This window comes from Dermatophagoides pteronyssinus, unplaced genomic scaffold (genome assembly GCF_027571235.1).
Source record: "Dermatophagoides pteronyssinus isolate colony J.1.1.1.1 unplaced genomic scaffold, Derpt_VIB-CSIC_2022.12 sq0006, whole genome shotgun sequence".
NCBI classification, from domain to species: Eukaryota; Metazoa; Arthropoda; class Arachnida; order Sarcoptiformes; family Pyroglyphidae; genus Dermatophagoides; species Dermatophagoides pteronyssinus.
This window is the reverse complement of record NW_027461530.1, coordinates 2,776,436-2,801,362: the sequence shown is the minus strand read 5'-3', so window position 1 is coordinate 2,801,362 and position 24,927 is coordinate 2,776,436. Positions and strand designations below refer to the sequence as shown.

The 24,927-nt window shown below is 28.5% G+C and overlaps 9 protein-coding genes across 12 annotated transcripts; 4 read left to right on the top strand and 5 right to left on the bottom strand.

Annotated features, from left to right (window-relative positions):
- Positions 1-64: 64 nt before the first annotated feature.
- LOC113792660 (golgin subfamily A member 7) lies at positions 65-962 on the bottom strand. The gene is made up of 3 exons (XM_027342575.2): positions 684-962; positions 452-604; positions 65-383 (listed from the first exon to the last, which is right to left on the bottom strand). Exons 1-3 carry the CDS (start codon positions 822-824, stop codon positions 243-245), a joined length of 435 nt encoding a protein of 144 aa, XP_027198376.2. The 5' UTR covers positions 825-962; the 3' UTR covers positions 65-242.
- A 108-nt stretch (positions 963-1,070) lies between these two features.
- Positions 1,071-11,684, bottom strand: jbug (filamin-type immunoglobulin domains fbug). Its single transcript, XM_027342571.2, has 19 exons — positions 10,242-11,684; positions 9,692-10,161; positions 9,039-9,632; positions 6,816-8,970; positions 6,604-6,753; positions 6,375-6,521; positions 6,229-6,315; positions 6,020-6,160; positions 5,802-5,933; positions 5,694-5,729; positions 5,484-5,624; positions 4,054-5,421; positions 3,415-3,984; positions 3,021-3,344; positions 2,813-2,935; positions 2,594-2,740; positions 2,428-2,538; positions 1,751-2,362; positions 1,071-1,684 (listed from the first exon to the last, which is right to left on the bottom strand). The coding sequence occupies exons 1-19, from the start codon at positions 10,564-10,566 to the stop codon at positions 1,212-1,214; spliced, it is 8,106 nt and encodes a 2,701-aa protein (XP_027198372.2). The 5' UTR covers positions 10,567-11,684; the 3' UTR covers positions 1,071-1,211.
- Positions 11,685-11,787: 103 nt separating this feature from the next.
- Positions 11,788-13,542, top strand: LOC113792661 (rab-like protein 3). The gene has a single exon (XM_027342576.2). It carries the CDS (start codon positions 12,696-12,698, stop codon positions 13,479-13,481), a length of 786 nt encoding a protein of 261 aa, XP_027198377.2. The 5' UTR covers positions 11,788-12,695; the 3' UTR covers positions 13,482-13,542.
- Positions 13,543-13,611: 69 nt separating this feature from the next.
- LSm1 (U6 snRNA-associated Sm-like protein LSm1) lies at positions 13,612-14,653 on the top strand. The gene is made up of 4 exons (XM_027342562.2): positions 13,612-13,753; positions 13,818-13,886; positions 13,957-14,072; positions 14,141-14,653. The coding sequence occupies exons 1-4, from the start codon at positions 13,714-13,716 to the stop codon at positions 14,312-14,314; spliced, it is 399 nt and encodes a 132-aa protein (XP_027198363.1). The 5' UTR covers positions 13,612-13,713; the 3' UTR covers positions 14,315-14,653.
- Positions 14,295-17,922, bottom strand: LOC113792640 (eukaryotic translation initiation factor 2-alpha kinase-like). Its single transcript, XM_027342549.2, has 5 exons — positions 17,433-17,922; positions 15,121-17,374; positions 14,863-15,054; positions 14,629-14,793; positions 14,295-14,562 (listed from the first exon to the last, which is right to left on the bottom strand). The coding sequence occupies exons 1-5, from the start codon at positions 17,684-17,686 to the stop codon at positions 14,473-14,475; spliced, it is 2,955 nt and encodes a 984-aa protein (XP_027198350.2). The 5' UTR covers positions 17,687-17,922; the 3' UTR covers positions 14,295-14,472.
- A 44-nt stretch (positions 17,923-17,966) lies between these two features.
- On the top strand, positions 17,967-18,903 carry LOC113792648 (uncharacterized). The gene is made up of 2 exons (XM_027342561.2): positions 17,967-18,098; positions 18,194-18,903. The coding sequence occupies exons 1-2, from the start codon at positions 18,083-18,085 to the stop codon at positions 18,703-18,705; spliced, it is 528 nt and encodes a 175-aa protein (XP_027198362.2). The 5' UTR covers positions 17,967-18,082; the 3' UTR covers positions 18,706-18,903.
- Positions 18,904-18,921: 18 nt separating this feature from the next.
- On the bottom strand, positions 18,922-20,849 carry LOC113792647 (uncharacterized protein T19C3.4-like). Of its 4 annotated transcripts, none has more exons than XM_027342557.2 (5): positions 20,709-20,849; positions 19,945-20,017; positions 19,800-19,879; positions 19,490-19,724; positions 18,922-19,429 (listed from the first exon to the last, which is right to left on the bottom strand). In XM_027342557.2, the coding sequence occupies exons 1-5, from the start codon at positions 20,741-20,743 to the stop codon at positions 19,022-19,024; spliced, it is 831 nt and encodes a 276-aa protein (XP_027198358.2). In that variant the 5' UTR covers positions 20,744-20,849; the 3' UTR covers positions 18,922-19,021. The 4 variants fall into 4 exon arrangements, with proteins under 4 accessions (XP_027198358.2, XP_027198360.2, XP_075676614.1 ...); XM_027342559.2 differs by having other exon boundaries at positions 20,604-20,714; XM_075820499.1 differs by lacking the exon at positions 20,709-20,849 and adding an exon at positions 20,316-20,524.
- A 408-nt stretch (positions 20,850-21,257) lies between these two features.
- Positions 21,258-22,484, top strand: LOC113792638 (2-oxoglutarate and iron-dependent oxygenase JMJD4-like). The gene has a single exon (XM_027342547.2). The coding sequence runs from the start codon at positions 21,330-21,332 to the stop codon at positions 22,482-22,484; it is 1,155 nt and encodes a 384-aa protein (XP_027198348.2). The 5' UTR covers positions 21,258-21,329.
- On the bottom strand, positions 22,386-24,915 carry E(z) (histone-lysine N-methyltransferase E(z)). The gene is made up of 8 exons (XM_075820496.1): positions 24,712-24,915; positions 24,521-24,649; positions 24,385-24,470; positions 23,877-24,322; positions 23,724-23,809; positions 23,094-23,658; positions 22,782-23,021; positions 22,386-22,713 (listed from the first exon to the last, which is right to left on the bottom strand). The coding sequence occupies exons 1-8, from the start codon at positions 24,805-24,807 to the stop codon at positions 22,496-22,498; spliced, it is 1,866 nt and encodes a 621-aa protein (XP_075676611.1). The 5' UTR covers positions 24,808-24,915; the 3' UTR covers positions 22,386-22,495.
- Positions 24,916-24,927: the final 12 nt, after the last annotated feature.

Here is a 24,927-nt window from a genome sequence, read left to right as displayed (position 1 = left end):
AAATTTTTGTGCGAATATTAGGAGATTATTTTTTTTTAAAGAACCAAACAAAAATATTCAGATGTAAATGGAATAAAGGATGGTCAGAATATTTTAATTTACAGAAAAATAGAACATAAAATTGAAATTTCACAATTTTCAAAGAAAAAAAAAGTGGTCAATAATAAATAGGACCAGAAACGAGAAAATATAATTACAACATTGTTTCGGGTAAAAAATGAGTCAAATCCATGGTAATTATTTCATCTTGAATCATTGTTGATTGTGATAGAGATCTCAATAACTCTAAGCCCTCTTTCAATAGGATCGGTAATGTGTACACCACGAGGATGGAAAACAATATCGTTTTGTTCACTAATATAGGCCGATATTTTCTTTAAACTCTATATGAATAAACAATAAACATTCAATTTTTAAATTTTTATTTCAAAGTTTTTTTTTGTTTGTTTACCTTATCAAAATGTGTATCGAAACATAAATAGGTAAGATATGCGGTTAAACAAGCCATACAACTTTCAAAACAAACTTTTGTACTCATACGTTCAGCTTCTTCATACATTGTATTCAATGTAACAATAAAATCCGTAAATGTTTGAGTATCAATCTTTTTTTTTATTTTATTAGAACAACAAAAAATAATAATTCAAACATTAAACATGATAAATAGATGAATGAAAGGTTACCTTATTTTTAATATCATCATCTTCGATCAATTCTTTTGGATATTTTGTCTGAAAACGAATATTTGTTCCTTGACTATAATCACGTTGGATGAAAATTTTTTTCATGTTTGATGTAGTTGTCGGTGGTTTTGTCTGATCCATGATGTTGATGATGATGATGATGATCTTGATTAATTTAATTAGATTGATCGATTAACAATCAGAATTCAGGCAACAATCATTTATATATATATAAAAGTTATTATTGAAAAAATTTATTTTTCACAATCAAATTCAATTTGTACACACAACATACATTTATTCTAATCATGTATATTTACGTCAAGAAAACTTTTCCAGAAATTTTGGCTCACAAATTAAATCGAGAAACTTTTTGGAAAAATCGAATAGGAAAAAATTTAAATTTTTTTCAATTAAAATAAATAAAATATTATCATTCAAATGATTGTTACAGTGCGTGTTTTTTTTAGTTTTTCAGAATAAATTATCAACAAAATAATAATACTTTTTTTTTTGATTTGAATTAGATCATAGATCAGCTGTAGATCCTTTCCATGAAATTTGTTTCCATTCTTCCGAATAATTTGGTCCAGCCATACGTTCGATAGCATTTAATGGTGGCAGGGAAATCATTGAATTACTACAACCATTACGTAAAAAACGATTCAATTCATCTTGTGTATCGAAAATCATAACAAAAAATGGTGATCCAGGTACATGTTCGCCAGCCCATTTTACTTCAATTCTATAATCACCTGGTTCAGTTGGATCATATTTACAATAAATTGTTCGATCTTTTTGACTTTCACGTTGCATTTCAACTTTGAATGCACCTTTTGGTCCACGAATTCGTACAGTTAATTGGCCAGCACCGGCACCTTTAGTATCACACATAAAATGGCTTTGATAAATTGGCAATACTCCATGTTCGATACCAGGACCTAACACTCTAACTTTACTTGCATCTGGTGCCGAATAGATTCGCATTAAAAATGGTGATCCTAATTAATTAATTAATCGATTATATTGATTGATTAAATGAATAAAAAAAAATATAAACAACTAACCGATAATATGTTGACCACCATATTTTATTGTTAATGTATGTTTACCACCTTCTTGTGGATGTATTAATAATGTAAATGTTCCATCATTTTGATCATATAATTCACAAATGGCAGCTTTATTTGGACCAATACATTGTGCACTTAATTCACCTGGACCAGCTCTTCGTGTATCAATAAATGCTTTAATTTCTTTACCGATAGTACCACCTTTAAGTCCATCACCAGTACAGATAACTCTTTTCGAATCACAACTAGGTAATATAGGAACTTTTAATGGACATCCTTTTACTTGTTTTTGATTCCAAAGAACATTCAACAAATAGGTTCCTGGAATCCTTGGTTCATATAATGCTTTATATAATCGAGGACCAATAGCAATCAATTTAACTTTGATATCAGATTTAACACCAGTTAATGTAACATCTGGTTCGCCATCACCAGCATCTTTTCCATCGATAACGATTTCAGCTTCTTCACCAACTCTAGCACCAGCCAAACCATGACCACGAAGAACAACAGTTACACCTTCCATACTATTTTCATTTACAATAGCATGTATAGGCATTTTTGGTAGTAAAAAATTTTCAAAATAAACATAGATATCATATTCGCCTAATGATAAAGAAAACAAGGTTATTGAAAAGGAAAAAAAACTATCTATGAATGAATGAATTTACCACAAAATTTTGGTTTAAATAACATTTTATATTTATATGATCCTGTTTGTTCCAATGGCAACTCTTCAAAACTGTTGTTGTTGTTATGTTTGATTTTAACCATCAATTTTCCTAATCGAAAACATAGATAATGAAAGATTTGAATGAAATAAACAAACAAACAAACCTGTTCCGGCTTCACTTATATCAAAGATTAATTTTTTCTCTTCACCAATACAAAACATTAATCGATTATGAATGTCTAAAATGTTTTCCCAACCACCAATCAATCGTACTTTTTCAATGTTGACAATATGTGGATGAAATGGACTTTCTATTTATCAATAAATAATAACGAAAACAAACAATCATTAACAGAACAAAACAAAACTTTGAATCAATTTACCTGGAATTTCCTGGCCATTCCATAATACTTTTATATCAAATATACCAATTTCCAATGGAACATAGGTAATTTTATAAATATCATTACATTTTTCTATTGAAAATGATGTTTCACTTTCAGGTCCTATTAGTTTTTGCAAAGATATAGTGTTAAATTAACTGAATTAAGGAAACGAAATAAACAAAAAAAAAAAAAAATTATTATTTACCATCAATTTTAATTTCAGGTGAACCATAAATATCTTTAGCATCGATAATAAAACAACAAGGTTCATTAATTTGGCCACAACGTAAACCATCACCCGATACTTTTGGCAGAATACTTTCTTGTGCAAAAAATGTAATCGGACTATCCGGTATTTCAACATTACCATATGTAATGGCAATTTTATATTTTCCCGGTACTGTTGGTACAAATTCAATCAATTCACCTTCACCATTTGGCATTCCTTTTACATCAATAGGTAAATGACGACCTAATGGACTTGTTACAGTAACATCTAATTCAGCATAGCCAGCATTTTTTCGATTAACTATTTTCAAACAACAGAAAACACAAAGTTAAAAAAGGATTAAATTCAAAAATCAAAATATCAAACTTACGATGTAGATTAATTTTTTTATTAATAACAAAACTTGATGATTCGGTTGGTTCGATTTTTACTTTTGATGCATCAAAAATTTCACATATAAATGGTGAACCAATAACAGGTTTATCACCATGAAATACTTCAATCTTATGGGAGCCGATTTTTTTCGGCAGCCATTCAACCAATAGACAACCATTTTTTTGTTGATAACATTTTACTGGTAATGGTGATCGAACGGGATCGGTGACAATTATATCAAAATCATTGGCAGATAAATCTTCACTTTCAATAAAAAATATAGCTCTTTCATTACAATGTGCTGTTTTCAAACCTTCACCATAGATAATGATTGATTCAAGATGTGGTTGAACATTGATTAAAAATGGTGATCCATTAACAGGATATTTATTATAATAGATTTCAATTTGATGATTATTAGCTGTTTCAGGTATGAATGAAAATCTATATAATTTTGTTTCAATATTTTTCATTTTAAATGGAATTTCTTTTCGATCATTATCATTATCACCAGCACTAATGATTTTTACTAATAATTCTCCTTCACCAGCTTTCGAAGTATTAACTATCAAGTTGTTGGAATGAAATCATATTTATAAAATAAAAATTCATTTTTATAAATAAATAAACTTACCATTAAATTCATATTCTTTTCCTTGTAAACAATGATTTGCTGGCATCGTTACCTGTATTTGATTTGGATCAACTATATCAATAAATATTGGTTCTTTCCAAAGATGTTTATCATTTTCGAAAATTTCAATCTTATATTTCCCAATTGTTTTCGGTAAATATTCTAGTTTAAAATTTTCTGCATCCAATTTTGTTAATGTTCCGGATATTTTTGTTTTATTTGGCCCGACAATAATGGCACGAATATTGTTTACAGTCGATGTAGATGATTGTGTACGAAAATTAACAACATTGATTTGATTTGTTCGTCCAGTCAATAATCTTCGATCTTCAACAAGTGGTGCACCTGTTGTCGTTAATGTTGATGATGTTGTTGTTGTTGGAGAAACAGGTGAATCAATAATATCGATATTAAATGGACTACCTGGAACATCTTCATCATTAAAAGTCATATTTAGATAATGTGGCCGACAATCTTGAGGTAAAAATGTAACATCATAAAGCCCACGACTTTTCATTAGAACTTCAGCACGAACAGAACTATTATCAGTTGATATTACTAATTCTAATGTACCTTCACCTGCTTGTGAAGCATCAACTTGAAATGTATATGGTTTACGTACGATACATTTATTTAATTGTCCGAGTTTGATTTTGTTTACATCATAAACATTACAGGTAAACGGGCAACCAGGAACAGGTAAACCATCCAATGAAATAATCATTTGATGTGGTCCAATTTCGGTTGGCTTAAATTGTATGATGAAATGATTTGGTAATTTTTCAATTGTTGGATTAATATTTTTACGACTTGGTGTTGTTATTATTATCTGACATTGTTTCATTTCATTATTTGGATTTTCTATCCTAAATTCAACACCTTTGTTCAGTGAAATATTTTTGATCGATGAATCAGAAAATAATGTTCCAAGTGGATTTGTTTCTTCAAATACTTGTACAGTAAATGGACTACCCGGTACTGGTTCACCATTAAATTTACAACTAATCATATGTAATGTTGCTTCAGTTGGTTTAAAATTTACACGAAATTTTGCATTTCCTTCCGATTGTACATAATTTGGTACATTTCGACCATTTGATGAAACAATAATTTCTAAATTTCCAGCACCAGCTGGACTTGCATTGATTGAAAAATAAATCGGTTTGCCAACAAAACCATTTTTTATATCAGTAACTTTAACTTTTTTCGAATCATAAACTTTAACCAAAAATGGACAACCAGGTATTGAATTTCCACCAATTTTTATATCAATAGCATGATCACCAACTTCAATTGGACAAAATTGTATTTGATAACCATTCAAATGATCACCCAATAATATTGGTTTTAAATTCTGATGTGATGGACCTATGGATAATGATAATGGATCAAGTGATAAAACATTTATGTTAAATTTTTAAAAAAATTACTTAGAATAACGATAGAATTTTCATTTAATAGGCCACCATTTGTATCGACTGTAATCTGTGCAACTTTATTCACGGCAACTTTTTCCAGCGGTTGAAACATCACCTTTTCGGCATCAAGTATTTTACAGCGAAATGGTGAATCTATAATGGAGACGATAACGAAAAAAAATTAAAAAATGTTTCACAAAAACAAAAAAATTCAAAACTTACTTTCAACATTTTTTCCATTGAATTTTATTTCAATAACTAAGAAAAACGAGAAACAAAACAAAAAACGATAAATATTCAGAGAAATTTTTCGAGAAAAAAAAATTTTACCATGAATTTCCGGATCAGTAGGTACAAATGATATTGCATATAAACTAGGTCCCAATGATTTTGGCGTTGATGGTACTTTACCATTATTAACGATTACTTCTAGATTTCCTGGTCCAGCATTTGTTGCTTCAACTGTTTTTCATTCGAAAAAGAAATAAAAGGAAAGAGAATTTTTAATTTATTCACATAATAATAGCAATGTTTGAAAGAAAACATACCTAAAAAGGTAACCATTTTTCCTAAACAAATTTCATTTGGAATATCTTTAACTTTAATTTTTTTAATATCATAAATTTTTGTCATAAATGGTGATCCTTGTATATGTTCGCCTTTATATTTTAGCTGAACTTTATATTCGCCTAATAATAATACAAAAATAAGATTAAGTTGTTAAGGAAAGATTTTAAAATGATTATGATTGACAAACCTGGCATTTTAGGCAAAAATTCCAAATGAATACATTGATTTTGTAAATCTTTAATAATGTTTGCTGAAACAACTTGATTATTTCCATCTAGTTTTTATCATGATAAAAGTTTTTAAATTTTTTAAAAGTTTTAATGGTTTTCTTACCTTGTACTTTGGCTATAATATCATTTTCCGAATCAACATTATGTATTGTAAGACGGGCAATTTGATCGACTGGTGAAAAATATAATGCCGATCCAGTTACAATCGGTTTATCGGTTGATGGTAGGACATTGACCAAAAATGGATTGCCTTTTTGGAGTTGAAGAGAAAGTTTAAAAACAAAATTAAAATTGAAAAACAAAGGAAACAAAAATCACAACACAACACAAACCATTAACAGCAATATTATTGAATGTAATTGAAACAATATGATCATTCGATTGGGTTGGTGTAAAACAAACACCAAATTTTGCACCACCAATTGGTTGTACTTGTGTTGGCACATTTTTTTCATTTGTTACCACAGATATTTCAAGATTGCCTATAACGAATTAAGATGAAATTTTTCAAAAATCCAGAAAAAATCAAATTAAAAGCACTTACCTTCACCAGCATAAATAGCATCAACAATAAATTGAATTGATTTTCCAACACAACCATTTGCCGGTGCACTAACAATCACTTTGGTTGGATCAAAACTTTTAATTAAATATGGCTGATTAAAGACTAGTTTGGAACAATATTCAAAATTTATAGCATAAGGACCAACTTCATTTGGTACAAATTCACATAACAATAATGGATTTCCTTGTTGAATATTTACTGGCATAATTTTATTCGATGGTGATGTAATGATGATTGAAAAATTTTTCTCCAATAACTGGCTACTTTCGATTGAAAATTGTACAGGATAACCGACCTGTACCAGTTCGATACGTGAAAGATCAAATTTTAAATCAGGAAATTCATCCACTTGACAACGAAATGGACAACCCAAAATATTTTCATTATTAAATTTAATATCCACAATATGTTCAATAAGTTGTTCTGGTTTAAAACTTATCAAACATTTACCATTACCTAATACTTGAACATGATTAGGTACTTCACCATCATTTACAGCAATTTCTAATTGTCCTTCACCTGCATTCGATGCATCAACTTGTATATTACATTTTTGTCCTAAAATGATTTTCTTTGGTATATCACTGACAGTAATTTTCGTTATATCATATGCTTTAGCTGTAAATGTATGTATCATTGAATCTTTATAGAATATTTTAAATTGATATGTTCCAACTATTGATGCAGTGAATTGACAACGATAAACATTATCCGGTTCTTCAATTATACGATAATTTATTACCGAGGATATTGTTGTATCCAATATTGAAACAGATAAATCTTCAACATTTATCATCATATTTTTAACACTAATTGTAAATGATGTTTGTTGATTAACTTTAAAATTTTCCAATGATTCAATATGAAATGTACCGTTGGATTTTATACCATCAATAACATCATCTTCATCTTGATTATTATGTTGATGTTTTCCGTTCAAAATTGTTTCTAAACAGAATGGTGATTGTGGTATACTTTCACCATTAAATCTAATATCGATAATTGAATTTGATGTTGATTTTCTTTTAAAAATTCCTAAATATCTTGTTTTACTTAATGGTTTCAATGTACAAGGAATTGAACCATTATCAATTAAAACTTCAACATTTCCAAGGCCAGCATTTGATGTATCAATTTCAAAATGAACATCATTTCCAATCATTATGTTATTAGTGGTGTTGGGAAAAAATACTTTCACCTGGCTACAATCATAAACATTCCATATGAATGGACTACCTTTAATTGGTTGATCATCAAGATCGATAAATACAGTATGACTACCGACAATTAATGGTTTGAATTCTAATTTATACGAACCACCACCACCAGGTGATGATATTCGTTTTAATAATGCAGGTAATTCTTGCTGAAAAGGATCTTTAACAAAATATGATAACATATTTGTTTGATCATCAAGATTATTGATTTCTAATTGTGCCAATTTGCCAACTTGTGTACCAAATATTTCTTGATTTTCAATAACTTCAATCGGTTTTTGTTCGATTTGCTGTTGTGGTTGTTTATTATTACCATTATGATTATTATTATTGTTATTGATCGAAGATATTTCATCTAAAGTAGCACGTTTCATTCGATTATTTAGATCATTAATCATCGTCGATGATGATGAATTAACATCAATTTCAATGGGTGAATTTGGTACATCTTGTTGATTGAATGTTACATGTAGAAAATATTTTCCTGCTGATTCTGGTTTAAATGATACATTATATATACCATTTCCACGTTCATCAATTTCAATTGGTATCGGTTGTTGTTGATTAACAATTGAAGGATTAACAACTTTGATATCCAATTTACCCCAACCAGCATTACGTGTATCGATTGTAAAGAAAATATTTTCATTCATCATTGTCAATTGTTGTTGTTGATCATTATTATTATGATAATTAATGATAACTTGATTACTATCATAAACTAAACATGGAAATGGACTACCATTAATATGTTCACCCGAATAAGTAATTGCAATACGCCATTCACCAATTTCATCCGGTATAAAATTTGCAATTATTGAATTATCTTTTTCAATTAGTTCACAATTCAGTTCCCGTTTGGTTGATGATACGGCAACTACTTTAACATCGGATGAACCGGCACCATTTGAATTGATCTGAAAAAATAAAGATTATTTTGATTGAAAATCAATTTGAAATCATAATAAACAAACGAAAAACTTACAACAACTTCAACTAATGAACCAACTGAACAAGGTTCAATACCAGAAAATATAACATTTGTCAAATCAGGATGTACTTTGATTTTTAATGGTTTTGTCGCAAGATTATCTTTGTAAAAAATTTTCAATTCATGTAGACCAGGTTCTACGGGTACAAATTTCCCATTACCACCATATTTATTTACAGTTATTTCCGATGTAACCAGTTTATTTGTTGATGAATGAACTTCTGACCGAATATATTCCAGTTCAATATTATCGGAAAGTAATTCCAAATTAAATATAGCTTCTTTTTGTACAAAAACATTATTCAAATTAACACCAATTATTCGTAATAAATCTTGTTTTCTTGAAATATGTATCAATTTGGTTAAATAAGCCATAATACTTATATATTCAATATTTGGATCAGAAAAATGTTTTGGTTTTAATTGATTTGGTGGTTCAATACTGGCTAATTGCCGACAACAATCAATAGCTAATGACCAATTATTTTCCCAATATTTTTTATCTGAATTAAGTTTGGATAAATTTATTCCATTGGCACCAAGTTCCGAAAGTAATTGACAAAATAATATACCACTATTCCAATCAGTCTAAGGAACAGAATTCAATTTAAATTCAATTGTAAAAAAGAATAATGCAGAGAACTTACAGTCAGATTTTTTATATCCATATTTGGTAACATTTGTCTTGCCCAATTAATAACAAGATTATAACCAGGACCATTTTCTTTCATAAAATATGAAAGATATGTTAATGATGATTTTTCATCCAGATTTGGATTACTCAGATCTTCAGCTGTTATAATCATCGGGATATTAAATTCAGCTTTTGCAATTGTCATTGCTTTATGACAATTTTCTAAACAATTTTTTGGTGATAATTTTCTCCAATCACCGAAAATACCTGGTTGACAAAAATCTAATAATGCAGCCAATGCAATACCATTATTCCAATCTTTTGTAAAATTTTTTATCTTCAAATCCGGTATAGCTGATTCTAACCATGAAAGCATTAATTTTTTTGGCGGTGTTGATGCTTTACCCAATTGATAACGTGTTATTAGTTGCCATAATAAACCTAATATTAATTTTAGATTACCCGATACAATATCGGTACTTCCTTCAAAACAAAAACAGAAACAGAATAAATAAACCAAGAAAAAAATTGATAACATTATCAGCATCATCATCAATATTTACCAATATTAACCAGACGTATACAATCCGAAGCAATTGCATTCAATGCAATCTGTACATTTTCAATTGATTGATGTTGATTTAATGGTTTCTGAACTTTTTTCAAACGACGTTTTTGTAAACATTCAACCAGAGCGATTAATTTTAAACCATTGGAAAAATCTTGTTGTAAATTTTGTACATATAAACCATTCGGTTTAAGTTGTTCATTTACCCAATTGGTAAATGTTTTCTGTTGTATATCGATCCAAATTGATTCATCAGTTGGTTTGGATAAAAATGATGATGATGATTCATTTTTATGTTGATTTTTACGTTGCGAATCCATTATTTGATTAGTTAAATAACGGATAATCACGACATTTTCAGAATTTGGTTCAGAATTCTTTTTAACACGAGAAAAAAAACAAACAGAAAAAACACACACAAATCAAATCAAATCAACGATAAGATGATGATGATGATAAGAAATTCAAACGTGGTCAAAAATCAAAAATCAAAAATCAAAATTAATTTATTCAAATTCGATTCGAATCTTTTTTTCGCTCTTTCACTAACACACTATCGTTAACTCTATCTTTATCCACATAATAATCGATCATTCAAAAATCCACAATCATTCGTTGATGTGAGATGTCCAACTCGACAATCATTTCTTTTTTTTCGATGTTGATGTTGATGATCGACAAGTCAATAATGTTATGTTATGTTTTTCTTGGCCTTCTGCTGCTGATTATATTAAAATGTTGATCAAATCAAAAAAAAACTTATGTAATGATGATGGTCGAGAACGAATAAAACAAGATGCATACACTCTCGAATATCAACAACAACAACAAGTTTATTTTCTTTCGGCTGACCACGACCATTTTGGCATTAGACGAAAACAACCTGTATGATTTGAGTTGCTGCTGCTCTATTCGAACATTTTTTTTTTTTTTGCTGTTGCTCAATTCGAACACCTTGCACACCTTGCATTACTGATAATCAAATGTGGTGGTGGTGGTGACTATATCTTCTCCTGTATGTTTTTTTTCTCTCTCTCTTGCTCTTGACTTTGATGCAGCCAGGTAAGATTTTTATTTGATTTGAATTTCATGAAGTTCATGAAACTTTTTGTAGTTTTTTTTTGATGGCCAAGGTATTTTATTTATTCAATTTTTTCATTTCTTATTAAATATTAGATTTAGCGGTGATGTTGGTGGTGGTTTTTTTTACTGTTGATGTTTGTTGTTGATGGTGTGATGTTGATAAAAATGAGGCCATTGATATTAACGATGATGGTCGTTGTAGCCAGAATTTTTTTTCGTCCCGTTCGGATGCAACAATCTTTTATATTCAAAAAAGTTGCAACCGGATAATTTTTTTCCCCGCGTTTGTAAACAGAACAGCTATGGTTATGTTTAAATAGAAAAATTCGTCTATTTTCACTTCATTTGACTTATTTGGTAATTTTCTTTTCCTCAGTTTCCTCAACAACAACAACAAACTGTTGCTTGTAAAATGCGAAAAAAAAACATTAAATACGTTATAATTAACAAGATTTTTTCCTTCCATTCTCCATTCTTCATCTCTGAAGAGTTTTTTCTATCTTTCGATTGGCGGCAAGCAATCAAAAAAAAAAAGGTCAGGTTAGCATCAACTGAACTATTTGACCATGTGTGGTATTTGTGAAACGGAAAAAAAAATTTCTTTTCTCCGTTATTCAGGCGTGGTTGGTTCTATCGTTTTTTTTGAAAAAAGAAAACATGAATTCAAAAGCAGAGAAATTTTTTTCGCTTAAAATTTTTTTTTTGTTCGCCTAAATTTGGCTTCGAAGGGTGAAAAGCTCAATGCACACAGCAGCAGCACTCATCAAGTCATATAGTCATTCGCAAAAAAACTAACTCAACTATGAATCATAGCCATAGTCATGATGACCAGCCTAACCTCACTGAACTATGAATCATGGCCATAGTCATGATGACCAACCTAACCTCACTGAACTATGAATCATGGCCATAGTCATGATGACCAACCTAACCTCACTGAACTATGAATCATGGCCATAGTCATGATGACCAACCTAACCTCACTGAACTATGAATCATAGCCATAGTCATAGTCATCAACCTAACCTCACTGAACTATGAATCATGGCCATAGTCATAGTCATCAACCTAACCTCACTGAACTATGAATCATAGCCATAGTCATAGTCATCAACCTAACCTCACTGAACTATGAATCATAGTCATAGTCATAGTCATCAACCTAACCTCACTGAACTATGAATCATAGCCATAGTCATAGTCATCAACCTAACCTAACTAAAAACCATGAAAAAGATATATAGACCAAGTGCTTCCATCTTTCGATTCCAGAACAGTAACCAGTTTGCATTACAGCTGATTTTCATTATCGTTTTCGTTTTCGTTTTGTTTTTATAATTTTATCATTTTTCTATATTCAATTCTAATGGCAACAATAAACGAAAAGATAAAAATTCTTGTATTAGGTGATTCTGGAGTAGGAAAATCATCATTAGTTCATTTAATTTGTCATTCCGAAACACTTGAACAAACCAGATGGACAATTGGCTGTTCGATTGATGTAAAACTTCATCGTTATAAAGAAGGTTCACCGCAGGAGAAAAATTGTTTTATCGAATTTTGGGATGTTGGTGGTTCACGTAGTCATAGTATTGCTCGGAAAATATTTTTCTATTCATTTCATGGTATTATACTTGTACAAGATTTAACTAATCGTAAATCGGAAAAAAATCTAAAAAATTGGCTTGGACAAGCACTTTGTGGTAATAATGATAATGAACGTTATTATGGTAATAGTTTATCACAAGCCTTATTTCCCGTATCGGATGATAATGATTTCGAATATGATAGTAAATCATTTTCCGGTTTGAATATTCCGATTTTGATTGCAGCAACGAAACAAGATCTTGTTTCATCAAATATTCAATCGAAAACTGATCTTATTGATCTTCTGCATTGTGATTCAATACATTTAAATTGTCGTAATTCGAAAAGTTTATCACCAGGTACAACTAATGCTGTAAAATTGAGTCGATTTTTAGATCTGGTTTGTGATAAACGATTATCATCATTTTCACATCAATCACCATTATTATCATCACCATCATCATCGCCATTTGCAATGAATTCTAGTGATAAAAATATATTTCAAAGACAAAATTCTTCCACACCATCATCATCATCATTTTATTATTTAAATAAAATGCATTAAACTCTTTTTTTTAAAATAAAAAATTTTATAAAATAAAATATTTTTTGTTATAACCAAGAAATTTATACACTGAAGAGTTATCAATTTGATACTTTCAAGGTATTAATCAGGAGAATTTTTTACACCTGTGAAAAACAAAACATGCATTATTCACGAAATTCTTGTTCAATCAAAAATTATCTTTCATTTTTTTCACCCAAAAATAATAAAATAGAAATAAATCTTTTAAAAGATGAGTGATTTACCTGCAAGTTTACTTGATGAATTGGACAGTAAGTTTGTTCTTAGAATATCTTAATTTTCAAAATTTTTCTTCGTTTCGTTTTCTTCAAACAGAAAAGCTTATCGTATTACTTCGTGATGGTCGTACATTGATCGGTTATCTTCGAAGTATCGACCAATTTTGTAAGTTTTTTCTCTTTATAATTATTTCGAGCCAAGAACTAAATTCATTCGAAAAAAAATTTCTATACAGCCAATCTATTATTGCATCAAACAATCGAAAGAATTTATGTAAATGAAAAATATGGTGATATACCGAGGGGTATATTTTTAATTCGTGGCGAAAATGTTGCACTTTGTGGTGAAATTGTTAGTAGTTTTTCTTATTATTTATAAAAGTTTTCTAATTCAAAAATTTTCATTCTATTCTTATTAAGGATGACCAAAAAGAACTAAATACACCATTGAAACAGATACCAATCGAAGAGATATTAGAATTGCAACAAAATGAAATTGAAGAACGACAACGTCGTGAAAAGATTAAATTAAAAATTTTAAAAGAAAAAGGATTCTGTTTAAATCTTGAATCAATTAATGATGATCAACTTTGAAGAGATATTTATTTAAAGAGAAAAAATTGAACACGAATAACAAAATAAATATCACAAGGAATTGAAAAAGGCGAGAAAAACATATTATATACAACATGATGATTATTATTAACAAATACTGATGTCATTTGTCTGTTCCCATCATCCGTTTTAAACATTCAATGTGAAAATAAATCATTCGTTAAAAGATCCATTGATTCGGGACGATTTTTCGGTGAATCGGCCATCATTTTTTGTATGATTTTTTTCTATAAACACACAAAATACACATTATATAAACTTGTTGAATCAATCAAAATCAAAAATAAATTTACCTCTTCCGGATATTCTTTATCAAAATCATTTGGAAATAATTTCCTTCTTACATTTTGTAATTGATGAATCCTTTCGGATTCCGTATGGAATGGCATTAATAATTCATAAAGTATAATACCCATTGAAAATATATCTACTTTATGATCATATGGTTGATTTTTTATCTATAAATTCAGTAAAATAAAATTCAATTTAAAAAATTATACAACAAAAAAATCTAACTAAAAACTTACTTGTTCAGGGCTCATATATAATTGTGTACCGACACGATTAGTATGTTTAAGATGATGTTTTCGTAATGATGATGATGATGATGAATTTGTTTCAAATTGATCACAATGTTCATCTTCATCAACAATGGTTGTGACCAGGCCAAAATCACCAATTTTCACTAAGCCATCCATCGAAAAGAATATATTTGATGGCTAAAATTTATTTGAAAAAAAATGATTTTACGAAAAACAAAAACCAAAAAAAAACTTTTAACAAACCTTTAAATCACGATGAATAAGATTATTATTATGAACATAATTAACAGCTTTAAGTAATTGTATAAATATATCAATCATTTCAGATTTTTTACGTTTTGTATTCTGAAATAACCAATCTTTTAATGTTTCTTTTTTACATAGTTGCATTTGTATATACATAAATGCTTTTGGCACTTTTTGTCGTTGTTGTGGTTTTGATTTTGTAACCATCATCATTTTTTTCTTTGTTTCACTATGATAAACACCACCACCATTCATTTGTTTTGATGATTTTATCTCTTCATTTGCACGATCCTTATCCAGAATAATTTTCATTGAATTATTATCATTGGAAATTTCTTCAAATACAATCTCCAATGAATCATCATCATTTTTCTCATCAATAACCAAACTATCATCGTTGATATCATTAGTAGATTTTACCATTAAAGAATTCACTGGTGAATATATTGAATGTGTTGCCGTTGTTGTTGTGGGAATTGATGAATTTACTGAAAAATCATATTGATTATTAAGACGATCTTGTTGTTCTTGCCAACCAAATGGTGGTTGTTCAACCCATGCATTATAATAACGTACAATATTAACATGATCCAATTTCGAAAGGGCACGAATTTCCCTCATAAAACGATGACGTTTTTCTTCAATCGCTGGTATCGATATACGTTTAACAGCATAATGACTTTCATCAATTTTATGTTTAGCTTCGAATACCCAACCAAAACCACCTTTACCAAGTAGGCTAAGTTGTTCAAAATCTTCAAGATATCTTGAATTATATGAATTTGTTATTGCTGGTTGTTGTTGTTGTTGATTTGTTGAATCATCTTTTGAAATAGATTTCTCTTCACCAATAATCATTGGCTGTGGTGTTGATGTTTGACATGATAGAAAACAATTTCCATCAATCAGCGATAAATCATCATCATCAATATTTCTAGTTGAAAAAATTAATGACCAATATTTTTTCAATAAACACCATAAAGTATTAGTTGCTGCACTGAAAATCATACAAAGACAAAGAATTTCTTTCCAATAATAACTTAGTTGTGCATAAACAATTACAGTGATTGTATTATCATCATCATCATCATCATAATCATCATTGATATCATCGATTGATGGACATTTTTCATCATTATCATCATCATCATCATAATGTAAAACAAGATAACCTGTTGCATTACTATCATTATTATCATTACCCGATCGGGTATGAAGAAATGAAAATTTTCTTTGTTGTTGCTGTTGTTTTACTTGCAGCTGTGTATTCGATTTATTATCTTGAGCATCTTTCTTATCTTCAATAGCAATAAATGTTTGTTTACGTCGTTGGGGAATTTTTTTCGTTTCATCATAATATGGTATTAGTTGATTCTGATCATCATTAACTGAATTTGATGTTTGAATATAATAATTATTTTCATATGAACCAAGATATAAATATGATGATGATGTTGATGGTATTCGATGATTTTGATTGGTTTTCGATAAAATTGTATCAAAATTATTTATCTGTGGATCAAATAAATTTACTTTTATCAATTGTTCATTTTGCCAATGCCACATATTAACAATTGGTGAATCCAAACTAATTGTCCATGTATTAAATATTTCACTTTGTGCAGAATCATTTGAATAATGTACTAATGATGTTATACGACCATTCGGTAACATTACTTTAAATTTTATTGTATATGGTGATAATTCACTAGTACTATTATAATGTTGTTGATGACATTCATTCGAACCAATTTCAATAATTTGTGGATCATCAACAACAAAATGCCATTCTTCATTACCAGTCATTGTATTTATAGCTCGAACTGATTGTGAATTTTTTCTTAACAAAATAATATTTTCCATTGAAATAGTGGATTCATTATCACGTTGACAACCAGAATGACCACAATCATAAAGAATATCACCATTATTTATATTTATACCAATAAGTTTACTTTCCTGACCACCAGCCAGCATAATATTATCATTAAATTTAAATGAATTTTTCAATAATTTTTCGGCTGAAAATTGTGTTTTTTTAATCGTATCACCATGATAAACATAAAGATTACCATCCAATGATGGTAATATTTGCATTAATTCACCAAAATTATTATGTATTTTCATTACATTTCCAATATTTGATGATATTAATGGTTTTGTTTGTATTTGCTTTGTCCATTTTATTGTTCCCCATACAGCATTTATGATGCTGATTTTACCATTTAATGTTGCTGCAATTAGATAATTTCTAAATAATAAAAAAACATTCGATTAAAATTCTCCACAAAACAACCAACAAATATTACCTAACATCATCATTATCATGATCAGCAACATTGGGACGATTCTGACAATTTGGCAGTAGATTTGGTATTTCATATGAATGAAAAACATCATCACCATCATCATCATCATCATCAATATCTTCGATATTATTTGAAAAGATATTATCGTTGGCTGATGAAAAATTCATCAATTTAATAATGATAATTAATAACAAAATGATCACTTTATATAAACGATTCGAATGTTGTCCCGATGATGATGATGACCAAGGCATAATTTTGATTGATTGATTTTTTCATACAAAAAAAAACAAACAGACAAAGAAGAAGAATGAATGGAATGGAATTTAAATTATTACAAATCGATATTATTCATTTTTGTTGTTGTTGTTTCTGGAAACATTAAAATATTTGTTTTGTTTTTTTTGTTCCACCTTTAAAAGTCCATCATCAATAATAATAAAAAATCAAAACAACATACGTCATGTTTACTAATATCATACGATCCTATCGATCGTATGATGATGACATGCTCACAAATGACGAATCCAATTTTTTTTTAATGAGCCAAAAAAGCTGAAGATTATTGATTGAAAATAATTTTTTTCAATTTTGTTTTTTTGGTCCAAAAAAAAGTTGACAACTTTTTGAAAATAAAAAACTTTTCAAATATGTCTTCTAATAACGGTATGTTTATTGTTGTTGTTTAATCGTTGTTTTTCACGGCGAAATGAAATTGATTTAATGAAATTTTTTTTCATTATTTTTTCTGAAAACTATAGTTCATCATCATCATCATGAAAATCGTGTACAATTTGCCGAAGTAAATGATAATTTGGAACATAATTCTGAAATACAGATACAAATATCGAATGAATTGGTTGCCAATATACATCTTGGATTTTTACAAATAAATTATAAATATGAGATAAAATTTTCATTCATATCAAATGAAATGATTGAAAATCAATTTGATTTGAATAATAGTTGTACTAATGATTGTCATGCACAAATTATTGAAATTCGTTCGATATCCAAGTCAAAAGATGATTCGAATGATAATAATGGTGATAATAAACTATTTGAACATCAATTGACGGCACATTTATTTGCATTCAAAGAAAAATTTCTTAAACAAACAGTATCATTATTACCATTGAATCCACAATCGAACAAAGTTTTAACATTCATATTCAATGCTCGAGTATTGGGTAAAGATAAAGGAACACCATTGCTCAAAAATGGTATACAAAGTATTGGCTATTGTCCGGATGATGATGATGATGAACTTTGAAAACAAAAAAAAAAATCAAACCAAATCAATCAAGAGAATTAATCAGATTTTTTTTCCCATTTTTTTAAATTTTTTAATTTTCACAAAGAATCAAACGTTTGTGTTTGTTTGTCTGTTTTTGTGTCTGGTGAATAGGAAAGTAAATAATTAAAAAAAATAAATAAATAAAATCATCGAACAAAAATGCAACCAAGATAACCGAATTGGATGATAATAATAAAATTGTGTGATTATAAAATCGTTGTTGTTGTTTTCATTATATTTATAAAGTTAAAAACATACTTAGTTGCCAAATATCCATCCATGTGTTTATCGATTAATATTTTGCAATTTGTGAACGTGTAAGTGGTCTATGATTGATTGATTCGTTTGATGATGATGATAATAATTGTTGTATTATAAATGTTTGTGTTGATGATGATGATGATATGTCTTCAATCGACTGTAACTGTTGTCGTCGTTTTCGTTTTGTTTTTCGTAATGGCTTTTTGACATTTATAAATTCATCATTATCATCATCATTATCTTGATGTTGTTCATCTTTGCTGCCACGTTGAATTGATGATTGATCCATTGTCATTTCATCATTATCTGTATCCATTATTTCGATTAATGGTCCAATATTTATATCACCTGTTGTTTGTTCATTATTATCATTTGTTTCGATTGATGTTTTTTCAAGATTTTGTTGGAAATGTACATATTGTATAGCTGCCATTTGTGCCTGATTTTTTGAACAATATTTTAATGACAATAATTCTTTTGAATAATTCAATTCGATTACCTTTGCAATACCCAATATTAATAAACGATTTAGATAACAATTAAATTTACCAAATAAATTCCATGCAGAATTTATTGCAAATTTTTTTAAATTATCAATTTGTTTATCAATTTTTTCTTCATTTTCTTCAAATTTTCTTTGTATAAGATTTTCATATAAAATTTGTGCACCATTTCCATACGGGGAAATGAGCCAAAATATAAATATTAATTTACTTTCATAATAGAATGGTAACCTAATTTTATAAAAATGAAAATTATAAGAATGTTTTAGTAATGCAAATGCAACAAGTGTTTGTTTAATGACTTACCAAAATGATAGAAAAAGATCAAGATAAAATTCAATCGAACAATATATTTGAAATACAATAAAATACATAACCAATCGAGTCTATTAAGAAAAAATTTTTAAAATTTTAAAATGAAAATTTCAATTTTAAAAAAAGATAAACTTACAATTTCTGGTCCATTACGTTGTTTAAGTGCTTTATATGCAAGATATGATGGATAAAGACCACCAATAATCTGTCTATAAGACATATAAAAATATTTAGATAAACTTGGTAAACAAGCGGATAAAAATATTAATAAATAAGCTGCATTGCCGATTGTCATTTGCAAGATCGAATTATTATTATTTTTTTTCGAAAGGAAGAAAGATTCGATTCTAACAAATCAATCCATCAACATATGACAGAATCACCGGGTATAAAACAAATAAATTATAAAATTATGAAATAATAACGACGACAATGATGATTATTATTAAAATCAAACAAGAAGTAGAAAAAGAAAAATCAAGAGTGCGATGTTCGCTTCATACACACCCACACTAAAACACAATTAAACAAACGCAACATATATGTAAATTAGCCTTGTAATGAATAATATTTTCCTAGTTTGTTATTCTTCCTAGAAGAAAAAAAAAATCAAAAACTGTTGATTCGATCGAACGATTTTTTTGTCTGTTTTTAAACTATCAGTTTTTTTCATTGATGCCAAATCGTCGAATCATTTCATTTTTCAATGATATATAGAACAATACACACACACACATGCATCTTCGTTCGTTTGTTTATTTAAAACTGCTAATTATAGAATCGTAGATGATATACCGGGTTTCTCTTTTCAATGTTCAACAGCACATCTTGCAATAGGCATCCTATTGTCTATCATCGGTTGGAAGAAGCAACAAAAAAGAAGAAGAGAATATTGCTTACTTGATTATTGTTACATAAAACATTTTGAATAACATTTTTTTTTCTTTTTGGGTTCGGAAAAGTTGAAACAAAAAAATCAATCCTGGCTGTTAAGTGATAAAGATGATGATGTTGAAGGCGGTAACAACGATATTATCAACACCAGTTCAAATCAACAGCAGCAGAAAAAGAGATCAAATTCATTTGATGTTACAAATAGTGGTAATAAAAGTCGGCAATGATGATGATGATTATCAATATGATTCATCCTATCATCGTTTGAAAAACGATATTTGAAAATGAAAAAATGAAAAAAAATATGACAAAGCATGATTCAATCGAAGCGAAACAAAAAACATAAAAACATACCCCGACAGGCCAACAACACAATCATCTGGGAATTTTTTTCCAAAGCAAAAAAAAAACAAACGTGTTTTCTTCGTTTTGTTTGTTTTCGGTTCACTGAAATGACAATCGATCGATCGATTATGATGAGGATTCATTTATTCAACAACGAAAAATGGCAACCATGGTAACAAATTCCCAAAAAAAATTCGTTGGTCATTCGTTTTTCCCTCGCTCTTTTTTTGTTTCGAATGACGCATGCGTAAATCGTAAATCACATGTTCGAAACTTCGAAATATGTTTTCAAATGGAATGGAATTATTACATGATAATTTCATCATTTACTCCGAACAATTACCATCTTATAATGAATTTTATAATAATGTTATGAAACAGAATAAAGCATGTTTATTTGGATCCAAATTAACTGAACAATGGAAATGTCGTAATGAATGGTTAAGTAATAATGATGATTCAAATCGAATAAATTTTGATTATCTTGCGAAAAAATATGGAAAATTAACCGTACCGGTTTATAATTGTAATCGAAAACATTTTAATTCAAATCCAAAAAATGAAATGTTATTCGATGAATATGTTCGATATTGGAAAAAATTTATCGAAAATGAATCAATGGAAATACTTTATCTAAAAGATTGGCATCTTGTACAAGATTCAGTGGATGATAATTTCTATGAAATACCTGAATATTTTGAATCCGATTATCTAAATGAATATTGTCGGGATAAACAAATTACTGACTTTAAATTTGTTTATATGGGACCAACCGGTTCTCGAACACCATTACATATTGATGTTTTCGGGTCGTTTAGTTGGTCATCGAATATAATCGGAACCAAACGATGGATAATGATTCCTGATTATTCAATCGATCGATTAAAACAATTAATCGGTTCGGATGAATTACCGCATGATCTTCAGATATTACCAAACTATCGGGAAATTTTAGAAAAAGTTCAGGGATTCGAAGTAATGCAACAAGCAGGTGAAATAATATTTGTACCAAGTGGTTACTTGCATCAAGTTGAAAATTTAACCAATACAATTTCGATCAATCATAATTGGTTTAATGCATGTAATTTGGAAAGAATTTTCAACAATTTATTGAATGCATTAGATGATGTTCAAAATGAAATTAAAGATCTGAAAGTTGACATGAATGATGATGGTGAAGAATGGAATGAACTTTGTGATAAAATTCTAACCATTCATTTTGGTATGAATCGTCAATATTTTTTGGAAATCATTCGAAACAGTATTGATAATCGATTATTTCGTTCATCAAATTCGAATAAATTTCTGCAACAACAACATGATTTTGAATGTTTGAAGAAAATTTTAAAAAAAATTTTATTGAATGAAAATTTTAGTAAAAAAACAAATGATAATGATAGGAAAAATTTAGAATCGTTGGAAAAAATTGTCATTTGATTATCAATAAGTTATTGATCACGTTCAATTCGTACAAATTTTAGCTGATCATTTGGTCCATAACGATAATCGAAAAATAATTCTTCAAATTTTTTTATTTTTCGTTTAGCAAATATTCCTATACGATGTTCACCATTAACCATCATTACTTTTGCATAACAATTTGGATTGATTGAATGATTAGCAAAACGAATCTTGTTTCCTTTACGTTTTGCATCAATTACATAATCTGTGATCGAAGAAAAAACATTAATAAATATTTTGGTTGATATTTTTGTGCAATAACAATAACATTACCATTATTTAGATTGAATAGAAAACTTGAACGATTATTATCATAAATTTTACCCCTACGATCGGCTTCATCCTGTGAAATCATTTCACCACAATATTCCGAAATGAAATCATTTTTTTCGGCAACATCATTCAAAAATATTCCCCATCCGGCAATATCCGATACACCAAGTATTAATTTCTTTTTCATACCACGTTGTATGGCAATATTTTTACATCGTACATTTTGTAAATCTGATTGATCTATTTGATTCAAAAATAAAACAGACGAAAAAATCAAAAATGAAATCAATAAATCAATTTGGAAAAACTTACCAGCACCACAAGTACCACAAATATCAGGATCACATTCACGTACAGCTGAATAACATGGACATTGTTTGGTATTACATTGTGCTTTACACCGACAACCGGGGAAACGTTCCGGACAATCTTTACTACAAGCACAATATTTTTCACAAATTAATTTATTACGTACACAAGAACAAGATTGATCACATTTTGAATCAACATGTTCACATGGTGTATAATTGATCAATGTTTTTGATGATGAATCTTTCAACTGTAATTTTTTACAATGTGCTGACCATTTATTTGGTTTCTTTTTCTTCTTTTTATTACGCATATCTTCATATGGATTATTATTACCATCATCATTTTCAATATCATTTTTTATATGTTCGGAATAGGCATAAATTTCGATACATGGTTTCAATAATAATGTTGCAATATTACAAAAATTATTATAATATGATTTTATCGAAACATTGAATAATGTTTTATCCAAATTATTCCATTGATCAAATTTTATTTGATCTAATATTGTTGATTTTATTCGTGGTAGATCTTGATCATCACCAGAATCGGTGGATAGATTTTCCTTTTATGAAAATTTCAGAATAAAAAAATTCAAAACATTTTCATCAATAACCAATTTAAACTTACCAGATTCAGATAACAATCTTTACCACATGGATTCTGTTTTTTTATACGTCCTTCATTTTTGTTACGAAATTTTACATTATAAAATGCTTTTTTTGATTGAGAAAAATGATAAATCAATCAAGATTAAAGACACAAAAAAAATGTATCACTTACTATGATCAGTACAATCATATGTATGACAACGACGACAATAAAGATTTGTATATGAATGCATAATTTTATCGAATGAATAAACTTTACCCAGATCGCTATCAATATTTGGTGGTGTTTCCATTGGTGGATCGGGTTTTTTCGAACGATATTCATTATAACGTTGTCGAATATTATCGGTTGTACCTCGATCAGCAAAAACATTCGAAATAATTTCGTAAACATTTTGATCCACCGGTATAGATGGACTGAGTTTATCGATTAATTCGACAAGAATTTCATCGGTAAAATTTTCTTTTTCCGTATGAATTTTTCCATCATAATTGGTTAATAATTCTTCAATAAAATTATCTTCTTTTTTTAGAATATTATCACCAAGATATGGTATATGATGTAATGTTGTTTCATCATCGATATGAACATTTTTCATAACCGGTGCCCAAACATGCCTTATGAAATTGATTGAAAATTTATGAAATTAAACAAAATTAAAACAAAAAATCATAATTACATTAATGGTGTTTGTGGACAATCTTTTAGATAATATTTTGGTATAATAAACGATTGTGATGGATTAAAACTGTCGACAATTTTATGCTAAAAAAAATAATCATTTTAAAATGAAAAACAGAAAAAACTCGTCAAACCTCAATTCTCGGGTGAACATCATCGAATATGATCGGCAGTTTATCATCTTCATTATCAACATTCAATTTCTGAACAGCTTTGACCAATTTATTTTTGAATAATTGTTGTAAGTTATTTTTCACCAATCCCTGAATTTGATCGAATTGAAAAAATCAAAAATTTATGGCAAAAAAAATCGAATCGAACAAACCTCAACCGTTTTATTATGATTATTATGTTTATTTTTTAAAATATCCAGATAAAGTTTTTCAACATGATTTTTCCAATTCTGTATCGTCGTTGTCATTGTTTTTGATTATTTCAAAAAAAAGATTTTTTCAAAACTCAAAATAATCAACAACAAAAAAAGAATAAATCCCAGAATTTCACAGAAAACACAGAATCGAACGAAAAAAAAAAAACAATG

Coding starts and splice junctions, on each gene's coding strand:
- LOC113792640 (XM_027342549.2), bottom strand. CDS start 17,686: ATGCCTTGGTCATCATCATCATCGGGACAACATTCGAATCGTTTATAT. Junction 14,794..14,862: donor TATATATGAGCCCTGAACAA/GTAAGTTTTTAG, acceptor CTGAATTTATAG/ATAAAAAATCAACCATATGA. Junction 14,563..14,628: donor ATAAAGAATATCCGGAAGAG/GTAAATTTATTT, acceptor GTGTGTTTATAG/AAAAAAATCATACAAAAAAT.
- LOC113792661 (XM_027342576.2), top strand. CDS start 12,696: ATGGCAACAATAAACGAAAAGATAAAAATTCTTGTATTAGGTGATTCT.
- LOC113792647 (XM_027342556.2), bottom strand. CDS start 20,103: ATGACAATCGGCAATGCAGCTTATTTATTAATATTTTTATCCGCTTGT. Junction 19,880..19,944: donor AACGTAATGGACCAGAAATT/GTAAGTTTATCT, acceptor TTTTCTTAATAG/ACTCGATTGGTTATGTATTT. Junction 19,430..19,489: donor TAATATTGGGTATTGCAAAG/GTAATCGAATTG, acceptor TCAAAAAATCAG/GCACAAATGGCAGCTATACA.
- jbug (XM_027342571.2), bottom strand. CDS start 10,566: ATGGATTCGCAACGTAAAAATCAACATAAAAATGAATCATCATCATCA. Junction 5,730..5,801: donor TACTGATCCGGAAATTCATG/GTAAAATTTTTT, acceptor CGTTTTTCTTAG/TTATTGAAATAAAATTCAAT. Junction 5,625..5,693: donor CAATGGAAAAAATGTTGAAA/GTAAGTTTTGAA, acceptor TCTCCATTATAG/ATTCACCATTTCGCTGTAAA.
- LOC113792638 (XM_027342547.2), top strand. CDS start 21,330: ATGTTTTCAAATGGAATGGAATTATTACATGATAATTTCATCATTTAC.
- LOC113792660 (XM_027342575.2), bottom strand. CDS start 824: ATGGATCAGACAAAACCACCGACAACTACATCAAACATGAAAAAAATT. Junction 605..683: donor ATGATGATATTAAAAATAAG/GTAACCTTTCAT, acceptor ATAAAAAAAAAG/ATTGATACTCAAACATTTAC. Junction 384..451: donor TCGATACACATTTTGATAAG/GTAAACAAACAA, acceptor TTATTCATATAG/AGTTTAAAGAAAATATCGGC.
- LSm1 (XM_027342562.2), top strand. CDS start 13,714: ATGAGTGATTTACCTGCAAGTTTACTTGATGAATTGGACA. Junction 13,754..13,817: donor TTTACTTGATGAATTGGACA/GTAAGTTTGTTC, acceptor TTCTTCAAACAG/AAAAGCTTATCGTATTACTT. Junction 13,887..13,956: donor TCGAAGTATCGACCAATTTT/GTAAGTTTTTTC, acceptor ATTTCTATACAG/CCAATCTATTATTGCATCAA.